The sequence below is a fragment of the Rana temporaria genome, chromosome 6 (assembly GCF_905171775.1).
Source record: "Rana temporaria chromosome 6, aRanTem1.1, whole genome shotgun sequence".
Classification (NCBI taxonomy): Eukaryota; Metazoa; Chordata; class Amphibia; order Anura; family Ranidae; genus Rana; species Rana temporaria.
Window position 1 is genome coordinate 140322845 of NC_053494.1, and position 19381 is coordinate 140342225.

The 19381-nt window shown below is 40.0% G+C and overlaps 1 protein-coding gene across 1 annotated transcript in view; it reads right to left on the bottom strand.

Moving 5' to 3' along the window:
* Window positions 1-19381, bottom strand: part of ERBB4 (erb-b2 receptor tyrosine kinase 4) — a 1211692-nt gene that overhangs the window by 24306 nt on the left and 1168005 nt on the right. Inside the window, exon 26 of the mRNA XM_040358486.1 lies at window positions 1235-1282. Within this exon, the coding sequence (XP_040214420.1) occupies window positions 1235-1282 (48 nt within the window). The remainder of the gene's footprint in view (window positions 1-1234; window positions 1283-19381) is intronic.

Here is a 19381-nt window from a genome sequence, read left to right on the forward strand (position 1 = left end):
TGCCCAAAGGGTGTCGCTAAAGAGCTGAAAAAGCATGTCATTTTGTGTATGTTGGCTGCCGTCTGTATTCATAACAAGTTCACGGCCAACGCCCTTCGCACAAAATTCCATGGATTTGTCCGATGGAAATCCGATTGTGTGTACAAGGCTTAACACTGCCACTGTTAAGTAACAGATCCTCGACTTGATTCTATTTGTAAACATACAAGGATCGGACATTTAGCAGTACCAAATAGGCTGGGTTTGGGTTTAAAGCTTGTTAGACCTGAACCGAATGCTTATCCTTAGTAGTGTATTACAAACTAGCCTTGAAAAAAGCATTTTAAGCCAACCACGCCTGTAATCCACCCTTCATCCTATGTTGGTTTATTGTCATTGTTTATCCGGCAAGTATTTTTTCCTTAATGCGGAGCTCCACCCTAAAGTGGAACTCCCACTGATCGGATCCCTCCTCCCCTCCGGTGTCACATGTGACACCTTTCAGGGGGAGGTGGGTGCAGATACCTGTCTAAAGACAGGTATTTGCACCCAATTCCGGCCACAGTCTGTGGGCAGACTGCGGGGAGGACGTCACCTCCCGCCCCCCCGTTGTGTTCTGGGAACACTCGGCTCCCAGAGCACAGCGGGATGCCAATCAGCAGGCGCAGCACAACTTGCACATGCACGTAGGGAACCGGGCAGTGAAGCCGACGCGCTTCACTTTCTGGTTCCCTCACCAAGGATGGCGGGGGGGCAGCAGAGTGACGAGCGATCGCTCGTCCTCTGCTGCGAACGTCGCTGGACTCCAGGACAGGTAAGTGTGCCAATATTAAAAGTCAGCAGCTGCAGTATTTGTAGCTGCTGACTTTTAATTTTTTTTTTTTTCAGCGGACATCCGCTTTAAGCCTCATCAAGCCATTAGAACCTTAACTGCTTAGCTAGCATTTTAATTGCACTGAATATAGACATTTAAAGATATGGAAGAGATAAATGTCAGGAAAGGAGAGAGCTACATACACATACACACCAAGGGTGAGGAAGGGTCAGGATATACCTACTGTAGGTCATTCTGGTCAGATTAAATATTGTGCTTGGCTGAGAGTGTGTTATAGTATATTAATGGAAAAATGTATGTACAAACACTGGGGTGAAGCTAATGGTAGGAAAACAAAAAGAAAGAAAAAAACAACAACAAAAAAAACAACAAAAGGGTCAAAGTCAAGACAAAGATTAAAGGCTATGGTGGAATACTTACTCCTGACATAGGGGTGTAGGCAGGAGGAGGGCTGTGTCCAATTTCACTCTGATAGGAAAAAGAAATGGAATGATGGGAATAAGAATGAAAAGAATTTATGTGTCGCATGAGATATTAAGAATAAAAGCATGCATCATAGAGAGGCCACTCCACATCATGGATGTAAACACTCTTCTATTCAATGACAAATATTCTGTATATATTCAGTGGTGCGACTGAGAAAAATGCTAGTATGATCATAGCAATTCAACAACTAACTATTGCCAGAATATCTTATCTTGTAGTCATTGGGCTATGTTAAAGAACCAGAAATAACAAAGATACGGCTCTCAATACAGATGCTAGCTATAATGTTTAATGCTCACTGGCTACCTAGAACCTAGGGTTTGTCTGCTCTCCTTAAAAGACACTTACACAAAGAAAATAAATGTTTGGATTGTGCAAGTACAATATAATAATATATAATTACTGGTGTGGCTTTCAGGTAGGGTAGGTAATTAGCTTATGTACAAACCAATGTAGAAAAGGTCATATTCAACTGTCCCTGGGTAACTTTAGAGCATAATTAGAATTGTATTGCTGTCTGTGTTCCCACTGGGGAGAGCTGTACTATATTGTCTTAGCGATCATTGTCACTGGACAAAAAGTGAGGGTAAATCAAAAATGTGTCACCTAATGAGGTGTGGGACACCTGTTCCAGTGATAACTACTTACAAGGGGATTTCCTCTTACTTTAAGATGATTTAGTCAAACTTCCTATTGTGTCTTCAGGACACAACACAGATGGCAAAAAGTGTGAAAATATTGTTTAAGTACAAGAGGCATTGGTATTCTTTAATCTTTTTGTGTTTCTTCCAGATCTGTGAAGTAAGCTGGTTTGAAACTTTGTCTATGTGCAGGAGCTGCTTTTTCTCCTTGTGTAAGTTAACTGGTCTTGCATCAGCTCCAACCTGTAGTTGTCTGCAGGCAACCTGTAGTTAAAATAAATACGAGGTCTCTCTCATAGCTCTGTTCAGGCTATATTCAGTATTGTGGTGATGTCCTTGCCACTTGAGGGATAAGTTCACACTTGCTAAAAATACTAGTTCTGACATTAACGTGAGCCAACAGGCCTAAAGTACGTTAAAAACTGCACCCCAGTGAGGCTTTGAGGGGCAGTGGACTATTGTAGGACATCTAGAGGTGCTCTTAGGTTGCAGTCCATGCTTGAGTTTTTGTTTAATGTTTGTAAATGCTATGCCAGGGGCCCCTGGATGCCAGGACCCTGGGTGTTTGAATCCCATGTGCTGTATTGAGACTGTACAATGTCAAGTTGAGATTTTTATATATTTTTGTATGACAAAACTTTAATAAAAACGATTGAAACATAAAAATTGCACCCCAGACACCCTCTATGTGATCACTGATATTCCACCTTCTACCTCACTGATATTTGATTAACACTGTAAATGCATATTTACAATGCATTAGCATAGACTTGAATGGAAGAGATAAAAGTCTTCAGCTTCTCCCAGACTTGACATGTAGCTTAATTTTTGCCAGCGATCTAAAGTGACGCATATGCTACATGTTTTTAAAATGTAAACTGTCCATATTATCCACTACAGGCTGCTTTTCTAGGTGTTTGAGCAGGAGCAAAAACACACCTCAAACGCCTGTTTCTAATTCCAATGCGAACAGATACTAATAAGGTAATAATTAGGTTCGCAAAGGAATTTTGTGCACACAGAGAGGATTTATTTTCATTACGGGTATTGACAAATAGATTTGAATAAAAGTTGTTGTGTCTGGAGTTCAGCTTTAAATTTCAACAAAAAAGTGATAGCCTTATTTTTGATAAGAGTAGATTATAAACCCTTTAAAATATGTAATTTAAATTTAAAGATTCTTTTTCAAGCGTATTCATCAAACGTTCACTATCACAGCTGGAAGTTATGCTTATGAATTGTTATAGGTTTGTAGCACCCTCTAACTTTAGGTAGGTGCTAGAGTAGTGGGTTTTTGTGTATACTGCCAGTGCAGGTAAATTTAGACAGGCTTAGCTGTGAGCTAGGCCTGTTTGTTTTTGATCTGGTGGCAGGGGAGTGGTTTAGTGTAGCAGCAGGTGATGAATATGTGCCTCAGCTCTTGGGCGCCTCCTCTGTTTCCAGTGAGAATGTTTTGGAAAAGAGGCAGGGAAGAGTGCTGGAGTGATATGGGGTTATTTGGGAGCCCTGACCAATCCCCAACTAGGATTGACAGGGGGCAGACCTCCTATATATATCCATAGTCAGCCTGTTGTGGGAGGGATTGTTGTTGGGTGGAAGAACTGAGATGATGGCGTGTCAGGCTGTTGTGGTCTAAAGGGAACACCCTTTCTGGGGGGGGGGGGTGAACTCAGGCCTTTACGCGGTCATTGAGAGGTGTCCTGGAACAGGAGCAGGAGTAGTACAGCAGGGAGCACGGCCAGGAAATGTCACTCGGGAGAGATCCATGCAGGGGTCAGTGAGTGAGAAGCACAGTGAGAAGCTCTGGGAGAGACATGCCAGGATTGGATGTGGAGCCAGAGGGAGAGACTGTGGTGTTTTTGGAGTTGGGTTGCTGCAGCCAGGAGGGTTGGCAGAACTTGCATTGGTCATGCTGGGAGCAGTGGTCCAACAAGGAATCTAGAACTGGACAGTGAGAGGAAAGCAAGTGATCACAAGTAGTGTGCTGGAGGAGATGTGAAGTAGCAGAGACTGTCAGTTTAGATTAAACTACATTTATTTCCAATATTAAAGATTCATCATTTGAGCATCCTATGTCCCTTTTCCCCATCCAAGTTTAATCCCCTAATAAAAACAACAAAAACAAGCAAGAGACTGTTCATTGACTGGAAAAATGTGCCTAGAATAGATGTCCGACCAGCAGGGTGATGTGTGGATGTTGAAACTTGCAGCGACCCCACCGGGGCACCGCTACAGGTAGAAATACAGTAAAAGTAATAATATTATAAATTATAATATCAAATGATGATTATAATATCAAATGATATAAATATTTACAATGATTAAAATAATGGAGTGTCACTATACTCTGCATCAGAAGATCAACAAGGAAGGAACATATGCGCCTATGATATTACTTAAATTATTCAGATGCTTCTGACAGCTTAAGCAAAATGAGAGTATGGGCTGGTTGCCGTCATCTTGTGATTGCCTGTGCTGACAAGGTTTCATGGCAGTAACCTACGAAACCTGTATCAACTCGTTCTACAGCAAACATGACAGTAATAGACATTTCCTTTGGTTTGACATTAGGATTCAGGAATACTAAGCACAGTTCCATTCAAATCTAATTTATTGCTACCTCAGCTGGGTGTTTAGCATTTCTTTTAAAGCTTTCATGTAGAAATGTAGGCCTGGCTTTTCAGTTCACAGAGAGACCGGAAAGTAAATCAATATATCTGATGTTGGGGTGGCAAGCTACATGAGTCTTAAGATACCCATGTACTAAAAATAGACCTTGTCTAGTTACACAATGTCAAGAACGTCTGTAGATCTATCCTAATGTGGTCATTACAGGTATGATATACTTAGTATATTATTTTATTCAGAGTCCATCTGACAGCTATACCGAGGTACAAAGGGAGAAAATCATTATAATGTCTTGGAAAGCAAACATATGGGCTCTATTAAAATATATACTAAAAAAACAATGTTGGCCACTAAGCCATATATTATTAACCTTTTTGGGCTATACTAACAATCTGTGATATGTTTAGTTTCTCCAGGAAACATAAGCAGATTAATCACTGATGCTCTTCTGAGCAGTTTACAAAACATGTACTGTCCATAAGATCTACAAAACAAAAACTATCCATAAATATTTGAACTCAAAACTGAAGTGTAGCGGTGCATGAGCAGTAGAACAAGATGGTGGTCGCTTAATATCGGAGCTCTGTTGTGACTCTGCATTTTCTCTCTTTCACTCCTGTAACAGTTAGGCCCCATACACACCATAGAATCTATCCGCAGATAAATCCCATCAAATGGGTTTCAGCGGATAGATCCTATGGTGTGTACACGCCAGCGGATATTTATCCGCGGATAAATCTCCCCTGGGATGGATTTCCAGCAGATGGATATTCGCTGACATGCAGAACAAATCCATCTGCTGGAATCCATCCCAACGGATGGATCCGCTCGTCTGTACAGACTCACCGGATCCATCCGTCCAAAGGGATTCCCCGCACGCGTCGTAATGATTTGACGCATGCGTGGAATTCCTTATATGACAGCGTCGCGCCCGTCGCCGCGTCATAATCGCGGCGACGGCGCGACACATCATCGCCAGAGGATTTCCGCGCGGATTTCAATGCGATGGTGAGTACACTCCATCGCATAGAAATCTGCGGAAATCTTTGAGAGGATTTATCCGTGGAAACGGTCCGCTGGACCGTATCCGCGGATAAATTCTCTCGTGTGTATGGGGCCTAACATGTTTAAGCGCAGGAGACCCAGATCCTGACAGAATGTCTCCAGAAACCCCATATGGGTAAAATAGGGTGCCAGAAAACCACATCACCTTCATGGAAGCCGAGGCCTACCAACATGGAGAGATATCTCTCGCGACCAGCATGCCCAGCTTCAAAGTCCACCATTTATTATAGAGGTTAGAAATTGCAAACATTTAGTGACTTATCCCCTAACACTAGACAAGTGGCCTCTGCTGCAACTCATTACAACACATCTCCAGAAGAATCGTGTACCATGTTATTGAGGCTTTCTGTTCTGTCTCATTGTTTCAAAAGATAGATCTTCAAGAAGGAAGAAGACTTGGATGAAGCCATGGTTATGCTTCTTCCCAGTACTCAACCAGACTCCACACCAAGCAAGATATGGACACCAGCCAAATCTAAGATGAAGAAACAAACTCAAGCTCTTCCACAAGCCTCTCCACGTTGGCCCTTCATAGGTCCCGCAGAGGCTTCCAAGGGATCCTGAGACATATGTTGTTCTTAGGCTTTTGACTAATGCTGTTACTGATAGATAGGTCTCATCTAGACAGTAGCTATATTCTTAGTTCTATTAATGTATGTTTTGGTTTCTTTTTTTTTTTACTTTTGTGCATTTCTATACTGTAGATTTACATACCAGTTTTTTTTTGCTCAGTCTGACTACTGTGAGCATTATGTTATCATTGATTACAATAACTTCTGGGGTCCCCCGGCAGCTCTCACAGCTCCTCCTTGCATCGGTTAACCCCCTGGCAGAAGCACTCTCCCTCGGGGTTATCTTGTAGGTGCACTCCCGAGTCCAGCATTTGCGTCTATACACACAGAATGCTGGACGCCGTCCTGCCCCCTGGTGCCCGAATCATTGGATTTGATTGACAGCAGCAGGAGCCAATTGCTGCACTGCTATTAATCTATCCAATCAAGAGCAGAGAACCTCGGGCAGAAAGATAGAGCGCATCTCCGCTGAGGAATCAAAGGGCTCAGGTGAGTATAATGGGGGGCTAGGGGGCTGGTCACTGTCAGCAGTTTTTTCACCTTAATGCATAGGATGCATTAAGATGAAAAAATACAAGGGTTTACAACCCCTTTAATATGGTAAAGTTTCTATTTAGAAATCATCAGGCCGTTTAAAGTGGTTGTAAACCCTGTTACACCACTTTTACCTACAGGTAAGCCTATGACAAGGCTTGCCTATCTCTTAAACTTGTACAGTTTAGGAGATATTCAGTATATGCGCTGCTGACAATGTCATTGGCACATGTGCACTGTAGAAACGGTCCGCTGTACCGTTTCTTCAGGAGTCGTGCCGTGACCGGCGGCTCCCATGCGCATGCTCTGGCCAATCACAGCACCGGAGCCATGAACCCAGAAGTAACTCTGGTGGAAGCTGTCCAAGCTGTACTCATAGGGCCGATGCCGATCCAGGGCATCTTCTAAGGTGAGCTAGTATGCGAGTATGCATGTTTTGTTTTTGTTTGTTTTTTACAAGGTTTACAACCTCTTTAAGGAAACCTAACATCGCTTAACCAAGCTACAGCTTTTTACAAATTTTTGCAGATACAAGCACCTTATGGTGCCTACTTTTAATCACCAAGGTTAACCTGAAACCCCTTACACTGGTAAAACCAGGCTTAATTTAAAGAACCAAACTGCAACTCATTGAGATTGTCTGGAAATTACAATTATTAACACTATACATCAAAGACAGAAGATTAAATCATAGTTGTACAAAACCAGTTATCACAAGAGTATATTTTTCTATAGAAGGATGGATGTAATATATTAAAAAAGGCAACAACCATGCTTGTTAACTGATATGGCTTTACGAAGTAAAATCTTACGTAAAATATGCAAGCCTCTCAGCTGTACCTTCATTCATTCACTGTTTTCTTTACAAAAATAAAGTTTATTCTGGCTAAAGTAACTCTAATTTTCTGCCCTGTATTTTATGAACAACGTGAATGCCAGTGAAATACCAGCAAAGTTTACTTCTTTGGTACCTTAGTGGCAAGATACCTTCATAATGTTTCAGTAAATAACAACACAAAAGGCAAGGTTATTGCTAGATTGTTGCAGCGCTGTGATTTTTTTACTGACCTTTCAGATGTCTTAGTTTTGATATTTTTAGTTATTTTGTTGTTCTTAGTTTCTTGACTGAGTAGACAAGGAAACTATGGGAATCTTCACATATGCATTTAAAAATATGGGTTTTATTGCATTTTTTGTGCACCTGCTCTACAGAGATTTTAGCAGATGATGAAAGTTAAAGGATTTGTGTGTCTTATAGCCTCAGGTGGATTTTCTATAGTAATATGTGAAGAATTCACCTCCAGGGTTCACACAGTAAAGCTTAACCTATAGCAGCTATATAAATTGTAAGGGAATTTTCCATCCATGCTCCCAGTAAGCCTTATGCCGCGTACACACGACCGTTTTTCGGGATGTAAAAAATGTCATTTTTTTTTAATGTCATTAAAAACGATCGTGTGTAGGCTCCAGAGCATTTTTCACGACGTAAAAAATGGGCATTAAAAATTTTGAACATGCTCTAAATTTTCAAATAGTTTTTAACGTTGTCGTTTTTAACGCCGTAAAAAATGGTCGTGTGTGGGCTTTAACAACGTGAAAAAAACCTGCATGCTCAGAAGTAAGTTATGAAACGGGAGCGCTCGTTCTGGTAAAACTAGCGTTCGTAATGGAGATAGCACATTCATTACACTGTAATAGACTGAAAAGCGCGAATCATCTTTTACTTTTAACACAAAATCAGCAAAAGCAGCCCCAAGGGTGGCGCCATCCGAATAGAACTTCCCCTTTATAGTGCCGTCGTACGTGTTGTATGTCACCGTGCTTTGCTAGAACATTTTTTTTCACGATCGTGTGTAGGCAAGGCCGGTTTAACAATAATCGGGTTGAAAAAAACTTTGTTTTTTCTAGTCCATTAAAAATGGTCGTGTGTACGCGGCATTAAAGCTGAAGTAAGGCAGATTAAAAATAAAATTTGAGAGAAAGAGAATGGGAGAGAGAGAGAAGCATTGAGTCACTCACAGTCAAGTCCTATTTATATTACTTAAATGCATTAGGAAAAAAGTCAGGCTGGCTATGCTGTGTGGCAGGACTGTGTAAATCTCAGGGATGAATGAACATAAATAAAAACTATGGTAGGTAAAACAGTCCTCATATATGAACCTACAGGTAAGCCTTGAGTATTTAGCTGTTTGAGTTTTGATTTAAAGACTTGGTAAGCTATCACATACTTTGGGCGAAACAGAAATATTTTATCCATTTATGGCACAGTTCTAATTTATAGAACATTTTTGTTTCGAATATAAACTTTTATCGGTGCAAAGGAATGGGAGATTGTAGGTATGAGAGATGAATGGCTTATCATTGACTTCCTTTGGATAACACAACACTTACCAGCATGACTATGAACTCTCTGTAAACTTCTTGCCAACTGTTATTTTTAATGGCTGAAAAAGATTAAACTATACTACTTCACAGTGTTAACTGTCAATATTTAAATTTACTGTAAATCTGTTACAAGTCATGTAGATCACTAATATGAATTTTTTTTTTTTTTTGTAAAGTGACTGGTTTGCAGGAGTTACTGTGCTTTACACACAGCCATTGCTCGTTGTGTATATTAAATAACCATGTCTTTGTTTTTGTTTTTCATTCAATTTTTAAATATCATAGATTATTATTACATGTATACCAGTAGTCACCAGTACAGTAGGTGACAAGCATCACCATAAGTAGCTGCCTGGGAAGTCATGGAACACTTCTCAGATCATAGGGCAGAGCTTTACACAGTTAGTTAACTGTTTCAAATCTGCTTATCAGAGTTGGCAGTGACTATCTTCAAGCATTCTTTATATATTTACATTTGCTTTCACTATCAAAAGTACAGAATTTATGTATAATGATTTTAAACATTTATAGAAGTACCCAAATGTACAGGTATTATTCTTGTATAAGACAGATATAGTAAAACAATTTTGAAACATGCAAGTGGATTTTGGAAGGTTAATAGTTTAGCATTGTAGAACAATTTTCTTTTTAACTATGAATACAGTCAATGTAGGTGATAATGCTGATGATTAATGTATTGCGGTGTATGTCTCCCCTTGGGTCACCACTATGTATATAGTGAAGTGTCAACTGTGTTGGAGGTATATGAATCTCAGGGGTCCATAATGGATACAAAGAAACAGCTTCCCTGCAACAGATAAAGGGAAGGAATGCTCTTGCAAAAACACAAAATGAAAATCAACCTTATTTTGTAATTATTTTGCAGCATGAAGTACAATTTAGTCTTTTTATCTGTGCATTAAATAATCTGCCTGAGCTGACGATTTCTTCTTGCCTATATTGTTCATCGTTTTATTGCTTAAAAACCATAGGGGAGCTCACCCATGCATTAGTCAAAAAAACTCCCATTGCTTTTTATTTTCAACATCCTACAGGAAGAATTACACTACATTCGTGTGAACTTGCACCGAGAAGTACTGAATGTCCTTGTGAACTTAATGGTTTTCTCACTTCCCTTGTCAGAACATGAGACTTGGAAGTGATTCTATAAACTCCTGCTCACGGTTGTTGCAGCAATAAGTTTCCCTAAATAAAGCATACTGGGGGGGCTGAGTGCAACAGAAAAAAAATATGACTTGTTATTGTGTCATCTTATATTTTTTGAGAGTGTACATTATGTTTTGGAGCTGAAGGGCCAGTGCTAATAGTGTTCTCTCCAAGGGTTTCGGCACTGAGCGAATAAAAAAAATAAAAAAACGTATGCGCTCTGACCTTTTAACCATGAAGTAGATATAAACTTTAATATGCCAAGCAAAGAAACTGCAAAATACCTTACACTGACGTACTTCTGCAGGCCAGAAGTATACTTTGACATGTTCCTGGCCTGAAAACTGCCAATTTAATTTCCTTTAAAGGTCCAGTTGAGGCATGTAGTTGGTTGTCCAGCAACATAAACTATAGCCCTTCTAGGTCGAGTGTTTTACAGACATTGGACACAGTCAGTAGGTTGGCAGGAGCAGCAGACAGAAAAGTCACCCAGTGGCTTCAGAGGGTGGACATAGGCATTACTAAGCATTTAAGGGGGTGTTTTCAGGATACTGTGCTGACTCAAATTACATGAATGCATACAACTGTGTCTTGTCTTAAATTGCAAATTCTGGGTGGCCATTGCAAAGGCACTGTCTTAGCACTATGACCTTATACAGGGAAGTGGCATCCAAGCAGGCTGCTACTTAGACTGGAGGAATTGTATAATCCTCAAAGATAGCTAGGGATATTGTAACTGATGAGAATGCAGCACAGGAAGTTATCAGCTAGCAAGATTTTTGGCAAGATTTACAAGTATTTTTGCACTTGAATAGATATAACAAAAAGAGTTCCATAGTTTATTTAACAGGCTTAAAGAGCAAAATAAGAGAAGTTCATTGTTAGAGTTTACATTCCTTTTAATCCTAAACTAAATTCCTAACTCTTAATGCTTTCCTTAACCTATCCCCTTAAATCCCAGTTTGATCACCAAAGCATACCAGTCCTGCATTGAACATTACTTAAGTAGAAGGAAAGGCAGTGCATTCACATACCTTCTCAATACTCACTCCCACCACTCTTCTACTTCCTGCATTCAGTTAGTATTACATCTCAATGCAAATAAATTTTTCACCTTTTCCAAGTGATCCCATGAATGCAAAGCTCAATATGTGTGTCTGTCAGAACAGAGTTGACAGCAGTGCTGAATGCTTAGAGCTGTAATGTCATTCCACCAAAATCCACTGATCTGGCCTGAAAAGGTTAATTTTCATCAGTTGCTCAACAAATACACGCACCACCTTGGTTGTGCCTATGACGTTCATGAAGCTATTTCTATAGAACAACTTTGGGACCTAGCTTGATTTCATTTTTCTAGGATGAACCACACTACCAACCGGTGCTTTCTCATTTCTCTATTTACTTTCAAATACACGCAACAGTCACATGACCGTTTTGGAAAAGTGCAAAAATAAATGTATTTACATATAGATTACTAACTGAATGCAGGAAGTAGAAGAGCAGTGGGGGGTGTTAAAAAAGTATGTGACTGTATTGCCTTCCTTCTACTTTAGGGCAACCGTTTATTTTTGTGCAGTGAATAATATATATTTAAATTGCTTCACTAGTGGCTTATTATAGTTAAATAATACTTGAGGTGATTGTAGCCATATTAGCAAACTTGTAATAAAAACTATTTATTTTTCTCAGACATTATCCTACTTAATGTTTTTCTAAAACTTTGTGTATCAGTACTGCTTGGACCAAGAATGGAACACCCTGAAATTATGTCCTGGAAATGTAAATGTTAATGCACGTAAAAAGTATTATGGACAGCAATCAATTGTTTTAGTTAAATAATACCAGGTCAGTAACAAGTACTTTCACTAGTTGCACTTACAAAATACATTTAATTAGGGTTGTCCCGATACCACTTTTTTAGGACCGAGTACAAGTACCGATACTTTTTTTCATGTAGTCGCCGATACCGAATACCGATACTTTTTTTAAATGTCATGTGACAGTTTTCAAACCACAATACAGACTAAGGATATTTTCTTTAGAATTATGAAGAACTCTAACTCAAGACATTATAAAAGAATAAAAATGAGTAAAAATGAATAAAAATGTTTTATTTGCTTGTCACGCAGTAGTAAAAAACTCAAAGAATTTTCATAGAACATGTTGATAAATACAAAAAAAGTATTCTATTTAGGTATCGGGAGCATTTGCGCGAGTACGAGTACTCCCACAAATACTCGGTATTGGTCCCGATACCGATACTAGTATCGGTATCTGGACAACCCTACATTTAATTATTGATTACTAAATACAGAGCTGAATTTTGTGTGCCTGGAACTGAGCTTTAATAGTATGATGATACATAAAGCTCAGTTACTTTGGATTGTTGAAAATATTTTCCTTTTCCTCCTGAATATTGTAAACCCTATGGTGACATATAAATAATATCTAGGAAAAAATGAATCAATGACTGCAGATATAAAACTATCAATAACTATCAGGTAGTCTCTAGTACTACTATGGCTTCTACCAGAACACGGAATAAGGAAAAGTCAAACAAAAAGTTGCTGTTATTCAATGAACACAGTTTTGTGAAATGAAAATACAATTGATGTTCTGGAATAAGTATGAAAAAAAATCTATGTCCCAGTCTCATACTAGTGCTCATTATTATGTCAATCAATAGGTTATGCACTTTTTCTTTTAGAAGGAAATTCATAGAAGTAAAACTTTTTGCTAAGTAGCTGAATGTTAATAATGCATTATCTAGACAATCCAGCAGTAGAAAATCCTTCAACAGAAATATCAGCTAGGACATATTAATCAGCAGGTTTGCCATACAATCCCCCAGTCCTGACTTTACCTTTCTCATGAGCATGTCTCAATTAGGATTGGAGCTGTGATAATACGAAGCTCCTTTCAGGTGAGCACAGATGGTTTTTGTGTGGCCTGTCTATTGAACACGGAGCTGATCTCTGTGACATGATGACACGGCTCTCTGACAACAAATGAGGGCCTGTCTCTGGGGCTGCTCTTTCCAATATGGTTTTGATCTTGTCTCTGATCAGCTGCAAATAGCAGCCTGTACCTTTGAAATGGAACTGGTGTTTGCTTAGGGAAGATGGGATTCAGTCCTGTTTGCTAGCCCAAATCACTGGAGGGACATTTTGAGTTGTTCACTTCAAACATTTCTCTAAAAGGCAAGATAGGCATAACATGGGGAACAATGAAAGCTTACACATGGTCAATAAATAGATTTAGCAAGTGTCATTTAGGAGATAAGATATTGGTGGACAATATGATTGATCTTAAGCTCTGGGCATTCATCATTTTTTCTTTATATTTTCATCAAGTGCATATTTTTTCTGGTAGTTACCCTGGATTTAATTACAATAACCATTACCATGCTTAAGAACAACAGCCATCTCAACTTCTCATTCCCTTTCGATCAGTGGACTCATATGATAGAGAATCTCCGTAAGAGCAACCGTACTGCTGCCTTTAGAGAAACCACCCTAAAAATATTCACCAGATGGTATATGACCCCTGCAAAAATTCACTCCTTTTACCCTAATACCTTCCTGAACTGCTTCAGGAGTTGCCCTGAGGTGGGTAACTATCTCCACATTTTTTGGGAATGCAAATTCTTAGAACCTATATGGCTCGCACTAGTGAATAGACTAGAAAACACCCTCAACAAGAAAATCTTAATTTGATTTTCAAATGTGTGTGGCACATTCATTTATTCGGCCCACTCCTGCAGGTGATTATCATCGCCGTCTAACTATCGACTGATTACACACAATTAGCGATGGCCAATCACAGGCAGGGGTGGATCATGCAATGTTTTTAGATAGGTGAATATATTTGGAATGTATTTCATTTTGTTTTTAGCTATGACTAAGCACTGAACCCTAGTGCGAAACACATCAGCTATACACCCCACTGCTTGCTGTGTTTTGTAGTGCTTTTTTCCTTTTACCATTAAAGGCTACCTTTTCAAGTTTTTTTTGGTGTGCGGCTGTCCATATCTCCTCTTTTCTTTTAGGCTTGCATAGATAGATCTACAGCACCAGAGCTTTGGAATGGGAAGGAAAACAAAGGGCAAACATCTCCATGTGCCAATAACTCGTTTGCATTGTTGATAACAAGTTGAAAATGTGTGTTCCTTTCTTTAGGAAAAGACTCAAACTAAGAGTGGCTATTGTTCTTAAGCATGGTAATGGTTATTGTAATTAAATCCAGGGTAACTACCAGAAAAAATATGCACTTGATGAAAATATAAAGAAAAAATTATGAATGCTTTGTGCATTGCCAGCACCCATTTGGTTCTGAGAGGACATTGATTGCACAGTGCACTCACCTGGAGCGGCAGTTTTCTCCTTCCTAAAAGAAAAGAGGCATGCATGTTGCGTGTGAATAGCAGGTAAGGGAAGATATTTTTTATGTTTTTGGGCAGTTTGAAAAGTAATTGTAGTTTTATATTATCACACCTGCACCCCACTAGCTAGTGTGTTGTCAAAAAAGCAAACACGTGGGAACAGTGGATTGAATCCTACCTGCCACCCTCTTTAAACCCAGGGTCGCTGCTTTTGTAAGAGAGTGGAAGTGAGAGGCGTCTGGGTATTGTGAACAGTTGTTTTCCTCCCCCCTCTTTCCCGCCCACTTCCCCTCTCTTGTCCCACCCCCTTCCTTTTTTTCTCCCCTATTGGCCCTTGCTGGTGGTGAAGGGGTTTCGTACTGGGCTGGAGGTGTTGCAGTCTGAGCCTTTTCCTCCATAGGTTCCTTCACCTCACAGGACACAGGGCACACCTCACACTTTTATTTTATTCTTAGAGGCTAACCTTTAAGAAGCGAATTCTCTAGCGGGAGCAAAAATCTCTTGTCTTTATGCCCTGATCCATTTTTGTATTTCCATTTAGATTGCATAATGCTTTGTTATACCACTGTTCAATGCAATATTTGTTTACGCAAGCATAATGATCCTTTCCATTCTGTACGTTTTTATGTTCTGTATGTTTCCCAAACCTAAAACTATTTTTTTTTGTTTTTATAAAAACCTACTGAACGATAAAAAATGAACACAAGCAGATATCTTCATTGCTTGCAAATCTTTTCTTTAACTAATTAGAGTATTTAAGGCTGGTGTAGAACAATATTAATACCACTGAGTTGCTGCAATGACTTGTGATGGGTAGCATAGTCTAGGCTGCACCCAATCCACAGCTTTCATCTTGGAGAATATTGCCCTATCCATGACACTGCTACTTGCCCTGGGGAATATGAATGTTGTGCTAGCTCAGTACAAGATGGGTAGTAAGAGGAAAGGTTTCTAAAGAGTAAAGATACTGCATTCTGTTAGCTTTTTTATAGCAAACTGGTGAAAGTACCCCCTACCTTTTAATTTTTAACCCCCCCCCCCCCCTTAACTTTTTCACTGGGGTTTCCTAAATTAACATACTCATATGCTCAGTGAACCCATCATTATGGTTCTGTGATCCACCAATCCATTGCCACACATCAGGACTCAAGCTGCCATCTTGCCTTCTAACATCATCGGGAGTCGGCTGTCTCTTCCAGGTTTCCTACAGTGGGCCCCCTGATAATGCATGTCAATTTCTGGCATATGTGCATAACACAGGAGGGTCCAAGGGCAGGGCAACATCATTCTCACCTAGGTGAGAATGGAGGCCAGGGTGGGATGGACTGAAAGCACACACAAAAAGGATGTACATCTAAGCCTGTTACAGAATGTGAAAAAAAAGGATTTACTGTCAGGATCAACAGGTAATAAAACTATGTTATGGGAGGGTTTCAGACAAAAAGGTACTCTTTCTAGTCACTGTATAAAGGTAGGATGAATGTAAAATATATAACTGCTATTCTGTAGGCACAGTAATACTGATCTTTGTAAATTAGTATATGCTAGCTTTATATTCTATAGCTATCTTAGACACGAAAAAGTATTTGGCTCTGCCTATATGTAATTTTCTTTTTTCAGTTACACATCAATTGGTTATTTAAATGTTATAATCCCAAAAAAGTGATTTCAACAGCTGGGTTTTGGACGGTTGCCCAATCGTTCATTGGGGATAATTTAGTTACCGGTACTTGATTTTTCAGCATCTTGATTAATCACGCAAAGAAATTAGATTTTTTTAGTTCTTGAGTATTTGCTAGAAATGTATAATAGAGTTGTAGGAACTAAATGAGGATTCTATCATGTAGGAGAAAGAACAGACACGGAGAACAATTACTTTAGTACGCGGTCTACTATAAAACAATGCTGTTAAGCAGCCAGTATAAAATGGACCAGGAATAAACAATGGAACAGAGCAGGCACTTCTGCCAAATACTCATTTTATAGTAACTGCAATCTATATAAACTGTAAGAAGGGAAGCCTCTAGCGGGAGCAAAAATCCTTTTGTTGGCAATATGTGCAGATATGCTAATATCACTTACTGAATATATTTTTCACTTCTAAACGAAAAACTCATGTGGGCTTTTTTTTAGACTCATAACTATCATTGAAAAATCGTTTGAACATATTGATATAACGTATCCATCCTACTGTGTTGAAGGACTTTTTCCAGTATATGTTGCAAATTCATGCTATGTACAGCATCAAGGACCAACTTAAAAAAATGCATTCTGAACATCTACTTTACAATGTGATTGCACAATCTCCTATACATTTGCCAAAGCAATGAAGTTTAAAGCTTAATTCCAATCATATATAACAGGCACAAATGTATTCAGCTTTGCATTCATTTATATATCATTTAATCTTTTTTTTAAATGCAAGCAGTGAACGTACTTGAATCTGGACTTGTATCAGCTGCTTGTAGCCTATTACTTCATTATATTACCAAAAGTATTGGGACGCCTGCCTTTACATGGACATAAACGTTAATGGCATTCTAATCTTCGTCTGTAGGAATCGATATTGAGTTGGCCCACCCTGTAAAGCTATAACAGCTTCAACTCTTCTGGGAAGGCTGTCCACAAACATTAGGAGTGTGTCTATGGAAATGTTTAACTATTCTTCCAGAAACGCATTTGTGAGGTCATGTACTGATGTGGACGAGAAGGCCTAGCTTGCAGTCTCCACTCTAATTAATCCAAAAGGTGTTCTATCGGATTGAGGTGCAGGCCAGCCAAGTTCCTCCACCCCAAACTTGCTCATCCATGTCTTTATGTACCTTGCTTTGTGCAGTGGTCCAAATCATTTGGTGGAGAGGGGATTATGGTCTGGGGTTGTTTTTCAGGGGTTGGGCTTGGCCCCTTAGTTCCAGTGAAGGCATCAGCATACCAAGACATTTTGAACAAATTCATGCTTCCAACTTTGTGGGAACAGTTTGGGCCCCTTCCTGTTCCAATATGACTGTGCACCAGAGCACAAACAAGGTCCATAAAGACATGGATGAGCGAGTTTGGGGTGAAGCAGCTTGACTGGCCTGACCTCAACCTGACAGACCACCTGCGAACAAGGCCTTTTTGTCCACCTCAGTGCCTGACGTCACAAATGTGTTTCTAGAAGTCTGGTCAAACATTCCCATAGACAGACTCCTAAACCTTGTGGACAGCCTTTCCAGAAGAGTTAAAGCTGTTATAGCAGCAAAGGGTGTGCCAACTCAATATTGAACCCTACGGACTAAGACTGGTAAGCCATTATAAAAAACACTCTGTATACATCCATTGTCAATCACATTGTCCAGCGATGCAGATCCATATTAATCACAATGAATGGTGCTCAACGCCTTCTGAAGGAAAAAGTCCTGCTGACCAACAGACACGCCAGATGCCGCTGCTGACTGAGATCAAATTACATCTCACAGGGCCCCAGGCAGGTACAAAACAATACCAATTAATGAAATGATGCATTGATTAAAAAATCAATAAATATATTTTAATGCAGCTATTGAATTTGACTCGGTGTCATCCTCCTGTGAATTCTTGCACAGCAGTCTGGGAGAGGTGCACTGGAGTGCACGTGTGCGGCCAAGCAACATTCTGACAGAAGGAAGGAGGAGAAAAGTTATGTCAACAATCAACTGCTTTCAACGTCCAATCACTGGTTGAGGACAGGGACGTGTCAAGGCTGTATTGCATTACTGCAGAAGAGAAAAGTCAGGTCACAAGAGTGGCCACATTGGGGTTGATTTACTAAAACCGAGAGTGCAAAATCTGGTGCAGTTCTGCATATAAACCAATTTGCTTCCAGATTTTTATGTCAAGGCTAAATTGAACAAGATGAAGTTAGAACTTGTGTCAGGGAAGGTTCCCCCTGCTGGTGTTACTGGCGTGCAGTACTGTGGCCCACCACCAGGTGTCTCCCGACAGTCTTGGACTGCCGGGGGAGTTCTTCCCTGGTGGTGTTATGTTATCCTTGGGCTGCAGTACTGGCGTCCACCAGCGGGGGATTCTTGGCAGTGTGGAGCATAAAGCCCTTCCTGCGTTCAGGTGTGACCTGAACGCAATTAGCAAGCATATATATACCCGGCGTGTGCAATCAGTCCTCGCCCTGGTATCAGTCTACTTCCTTGATCCTGAGCCTGTTACTTTGACCCTGAGCCTGCTTTCTGGACCCGATCCCTATCCGACCCGATCCTCGGCCATCCATCTGCTCCCTGCTCCGTTGTGTCCCATCCTTACCCATCTTCTGCAATCCCCTGGTATTTGACCTTGGCTTGGCTTTTGTTTATGATTACGGCTTTCCCCCTTGGATTGTATATACATTTGTGGTTTATTTGTGCACTGGTTATCTTCACATGTTTTGTTCACTTATTTGTAAATAAACACCTTTTATTTCACTGCATACAGTCTTGGTCTCCTCTGTGTAGGCACACAGTACTGGTCTACTAAACTCTCCTGACAAGTTGATTGGCTACCATACAGAGCTGCACTGGACTTTACACTCTCCAGTTTTAGTAAATCAAACCCTGTGTTTCGGGGCTGTGTAAACCTTAGGACTGGCTGGAAGGAAATGCAAATCCCTTGGCAGGTAAAAGAGACCCATATATGAATTTACATATTTCCATATTTAGCGCATTTACTGGTGTTCAGCTTCGTAAAACTGCAGGTTAAA